Source organism: Quercus lobata, chromosome 7 (genome assembly GCF_001633185.2).
Source record: "Quercus lobata isolate SW786 chromosome 7, ValleyOak3.0 Primary Assembly, whole genome shotgun sequence".
NCBI lineage: Eukaryota > Viridiplantae > Streptophyta > Magnoliopsida > Fagales > Fagaceae > Quercus > Quercus lobata.
The window spans coordinates 48,221,737-48,226,993 of record NC_044910.1 but is presented as its reverse complement, the minus strand read 5'-3'; the positions used below and the strand labels follow the sequence as shown (position 1 = coordinate 48,226,993).

General features: G+C 35.9%; 1 protein-coding gene across 1 annotated transcript; it reads left to right on the top strand.

The window, feature by feature from the left end:
* Positions 1-1,630: 1,630 nt before the first annotated feature.
* Positions 1,631-4,626, top strand: LOC115953914 (probable protein phosphatase 2C 23). The gene is made up of 4 exons (XM_031071741.1): positions 1,631-3,425; positions 3,546-3,659; positions 4,079-4,343; positions 4,450-4,626. Exons 1-4 carry the CDS (start codon positions 1,863-1,865, stop codon positions 4,575-4,577), a joined length of 2,070 nt encoding a protein of 689 aa, XP_030927601.1. The 5' UTR covers positions 1,631-1,862; the 3' UTR covers positions 4,578-4,626.
* Positions 4,627-5,257: the final 631 nt, after the last annotated feature.

Here is a 5,257-nt window from a genome sequence, read left to right as displayed (position 1 = left end):
CTAGCGTCATTCATACTTTCTATGATATCACTGGAAGTTGGAACTCGTTTGGTCTTTTGTCAACCCCTTGGAGTTGAAACCCCAAATTGCCAATTTTTTTTCTTTGAAAAAACCAAAGTAAGCCCTTCTTTCATCTTTGCTCTTATTTTTATTTTTTTTTTAGCAACCAAAAGTTAATTGTATTGTTTTTTTTTCTCACAAAATTTTGGAGTATACAAACTATGTTCTCTAGAGGAGGAAAGGCCAAATTATGTTATTGAATCACAAACTTCTTGATATCAAAGATGAAACTGTAATTTACACAAGTTACAGAGAGTGCAAATAATTCTGTATGATGTAATTACTTATCTACCAAGTCCAATTTACAAGATTTAAGAATATAAAATATAATTTTCTCATTCAAAATAATTGAAGGCACGCATCAACATGATTACAATCACAACAATTTACTTTTTAATTAATTTAAAAACCTATAAATGCATAATCATTCATCTAATCCACGTTAGTCACGCATAAAACAACTAGAATCCATCCATATAGTATCCGAGGCTTGGTATTATTAATAAACCCCAGATAGCGTGTACATGGCCTGATGATGGCCAAAAGGAACACCCGGATAGCTAGTTTCTCTATGGTATCTGAGTGATGCTAGGACCACAATTTTTGCCACAATTTTGATACAACTTATTAATGTTTTGAGTGGTGGACCCATATGAACCCATCACTTTTACTACACTACTAACAAATTACTATGTGAGCAAGTTATGACAAAAGTTGTGGTCTTAGTATTTTCCCTTAAAATAATTGTAAAAAAAAAAATTATAATTACCTAAAAAAAATAATTTTAGTGGAGGGTTCGATGAGAACTGATAAAAATTTGTTACATTAATAATTTTAAAAATGTTATAAAATAGTCTATGTGGTTGTAGAATTTTTTTTTATACAAGATAAAATTTCTACTCCAGCCTAATCTAAATGTATATGTTTGTGAAGTTTCTTCCTGAAAATTTGAATTCCAGCCATTTCTTCCCACATCCTACAAGAATTTATATTTGTGAAGTGACCATCGCATTGGTGCGGTGGTAGTTGTAGAATTACCCATTCAGAATTAGTAAAAGCTTATTAACTCATTTGTTATGAAATTTATTAAAAAAATAATAAAAGGTATTGCAAATTTTACAACATTAACATTACAAAATAATCAATTAATTTTAATTTTTATTTTACTGATGAGTGACATTTTAATTTATAAATTTCACGTAAAAAATTAAAATAGTCTTAACATCGTCACTTTTTTTTTTAATTTTTTAATTTTATATTTTATGGGAACATCATCACTTATTAGGTCAGTATCATTACTCAAATCCTAATAGCACAATCATTTTTTTTTTTTTTTTGAGGAACTAATAGTTCAATCATAGAATATGTCTCTATCCAACTTTTCAAGAGTTGACATTAGATTCTTAGATTTTAAGACTCCACTATATATAATTTCTTATTCTCTGAAACAGCACGCGATAACTCTCTAGATATGAGATATCCAAAGTCAACCACAAAATTAACATTAAAATAGTTCAAAAACATTAAACAATTATCTACAAAGTACAAACACATACTTACTTACCCATAACTAAAGTCAACTCTCTCACTCTCTCCTCTTCCTCGCCCATGTCAGAGATTTCATTTCTGAGCTCTCCTTCTTCTTCATCATCATCTTCATCTTCATCTTCTCTCTCTATATCACTCAGAACGACGCAATGAACAAACACATCGAAATCTAAGTATCTAACGCTAGCTAGGTTGAGCTTAAAAGTTACAACGAGTCCAAGAAAGAGTAACATTATATAACGTACAGAGTTATCATGGGAAACAATGTAGGAAGAGAGTATTACTGTTTCGCTGGTGAAGCAGGAGAGCTCTCAAAGCGCCACAACGACGACTCTCTAGTCCAGTCTGAGCCTCTGGACGAGGTGATGGACTTCGGTCATTCCTTTTGCTACCCAAAACCCGAACACCAACCAAGGCTCTCTGGCGTCTCGGTCTCCTCAAACTCAGAGGAAGACTATTCATCCACAACGACTACGTTTCCAACAATCTCAGGAGCTTCTGTGAGTGCCAACACGTCCACGCCTTTGTCAACTTTGCCCTTGGACACGTGGGGTTCCTCTATTGGTGTGGAGCGTGCCGCATCGTTTGCTAGTACCGCGTCATTCGCTTCCACACCTCTGCAACCAGTGCCTCGGTGCTCCACTAGTGAGACGGGTTCGGCTTCGAGTTCGGGTCCTGGAGAGAGAGGGTTCAAGTCGGGACCAATGGAAAGTTTCGTTTCTGGGCCTTTGAATTCGGATCCTATAGAGAAAGGACATGAAAAAAAGGTACAACAACTAAATAATGGTAAAGTGAAGTCTAGTAAACGTTTCATTTTTGATTTTAAGGAAGCAATATCCAGGATGTTTCGAACTAAGAAATTGGTTAAAAGAGGTAGTGTTGTTGGAGTTAAGGAACCGAATTTGGATAAGATGAATGGGAATGTGAGTGTGACTATTGGTGATGTGAGTGGTTGTGGACATGTGTGTACGAAATATAATGATGGTCATCATGAGGTTAGTCCAGATTTTATGGAAAGAGAGAATCTTCAATGGGCGCAAGGAAAGGCAGGGGAGGATCGAGTTCAGGTTGTGATTTCTGAGGAACGTGGTTGGCTCTTTGTGGGAATTTATGATGGGTTTAATGGTCCTGATGCACCTGAATTTTTGATTACTAATCTTTATTCTGCTGTGCATAATGAGCTTGAGGGGTTGCTTTGGAATAAGAAGGTTGAGTCCACAGATGCAGAAGGTGATCAATCCCAAACGAGGAATTCTGATAAGGATAATGACATTATAGGAAGCGACGAATTGGATTTAGATATGGATTCTAATATAAAGAGAGAGCAGGGGAATAGTCGTTCTAAAGGTAGGAGTGGAAGGGTGGGCAGCTTTGATTTTGAACTTGATGATGGGGAAATTACAGAGCTTGATAGGAAGTTAAAGAAACAGTCAAATCCAGATGGGTTAGCTGGAGGTAATCATTCAGAGGTGTTGAAGGCTCTCTCTGAGGCTTTAAGGAAGACAGAGGATGCTTATTTGGAGAGAGCAGATGAGATGGTGAGCAACAATCCTGAGTTAGCTCTGATGGGTTCATGTGTTCTGGTAATGTTGATGAAGGGTGAAGATGTTTACTTGATGAATGTGGGGGATAGTAGGGCTGTGTTAGCTCAGGAGGATGAACTTGATCGAGGGCCAAGGAAAATGCACCAGGACTTGAAACGGATGAATGAGGAAATTTTAAGCAATCAGTATATATTGGGTGGTGTCGGATTTGGGAAAATAATAAATTCAATTTCCATTCAGCTCACTACGGATCACAGCACAGATGAGGAAGAGGTAATTTAGTTGTCTGCCAGTAATATGATCCTCTCTTATTATGATTACACTATAGTGTTCGTACTCTCTCTATTTGATTATAGGATTTTTTCATGACTGAGAGGCCTTTTTGGTTTTCAGGAAGTTCAAAGAATCAGAAATGACCATCCTGATGATGCTTCTGCCGTTATAAATGATCGGGTGAAAGGTTATTTGAAGGTCACTCGGGCTTTTGGGGCTGGCTTTCTCAAACAGGTATTCTAATTTCTAAGCTTACATATTTGTGAAGGGATTACCTCAACAAGCATGCGAAATACATATATTTTAGCAGCTTAGTATCTAAAAACTTAAATATTTTTTTGATCATCAAAATTATAAGCAAATACCATTTACATTAGAAATATGCTAATCAAATGTACCTGGTTTCTAATTTGGGGATTTTTGGATAAGAACTCAATTCGAAGCTGTGCCAGTCAAAAGATGGTGACTTCTATATACTGAGCTTAGAAGCCTCTTCAATTAGCATAAATTTATTCAATTATGGGTAGTTCTGAGTCAGAAATGTGAATGATCTGCAAAGGTCTTATATATTCAATTCTATCTTCACATATTTGTGTAATAGTAGGATCTAGCTTTGGTTTTGATGATCACAAATTCCTCTGGTTTCTTTGCAGCCCAAGTGGAATGATGCACTCTTGGAGATGTTCAGAATCGACTATATTGGCACCTCCCCTTACATTACATGTTGCCCTTCACTCTACCATTATAGACTTGGTCCAAAGGACAGATTCTTGATACTATCCTCTGATGGACTTTACCAATACTTCACCAATGAAGAAGCTGTTGCTCAGGTTGAATCCTTCATTGCTTCATTTCCAGATGGAGATCCTGCACAACATCTCATTGAAGTAGTATTGTTTCGAGCAGCAAAGAAAGCTGGTAAGGCCTTTTGTGTGCGTGTGTGTGTGTGTGTGAACAAGAAATGAAAAAAAGACAGGAAAGAATGATGAGAGAAACTGACTCCAATGAGCTTGGGATATTGCAGGTATAGACTTCCATGAGTTGCTTGATATTCCACAAGGGGAACGACGTCGATACCATGACGATGTTTCTGTCATCGTTGTTTCATTAGAGGGACGAATATGGCAATATGGCGTTCCTTTGTATAAATAGAGACATTGAAAGATACAAGAAACAAATACACTTTTTGTAAAGATTATTGGCAGAGAGAGTTATGCCTGAATTACTGGTATTTTTTTTTATTTTATTTTTCTATCTCCATTTTCGCCATGACGATCATGAAGAAGTGGCCAGGATTGTATAAAGTTGATCTCATTGAGCAAAAAAAATGTGAAACTGCTTCCTATTTTTCCCTTGGTTATTGATAGATCAAAATGAAAATGACATTCTATATAAAGTTTCCATTTTCCTAGAAACGTACGGTATCCCTAAATTGGATGTGATGATTTAAAATCAAGGAATTCCATGAATCTTTATTAGTATAAATTGCTTGATATAAATTTAACAACTCATGATGATTTGAGTTTCATAGATTTCGTTCACACAGTGATATTTGGATTTGAAATGACATTTTAGAGCATTCAAACAAAGGAGGTAAAAGAGCTAAAAAGCTATTTTATACCTCCAAACACTAAAAACCACCCAACATCAATGGTGTTATAGCTAAAACATTTTGCATACATGCTATAGTAATTTGCTACTTGTAGAAACTTATTGTAGCTTGTTGTTATCAATTTTTTACTTTGTCTTCTCTCTCCTTCACATAATCTCTCTCTCTCTCTCTCTCTCTCTCTCTCTCTCTCTCTCTTGTCCTAACTCTTTGATTCTCTCAC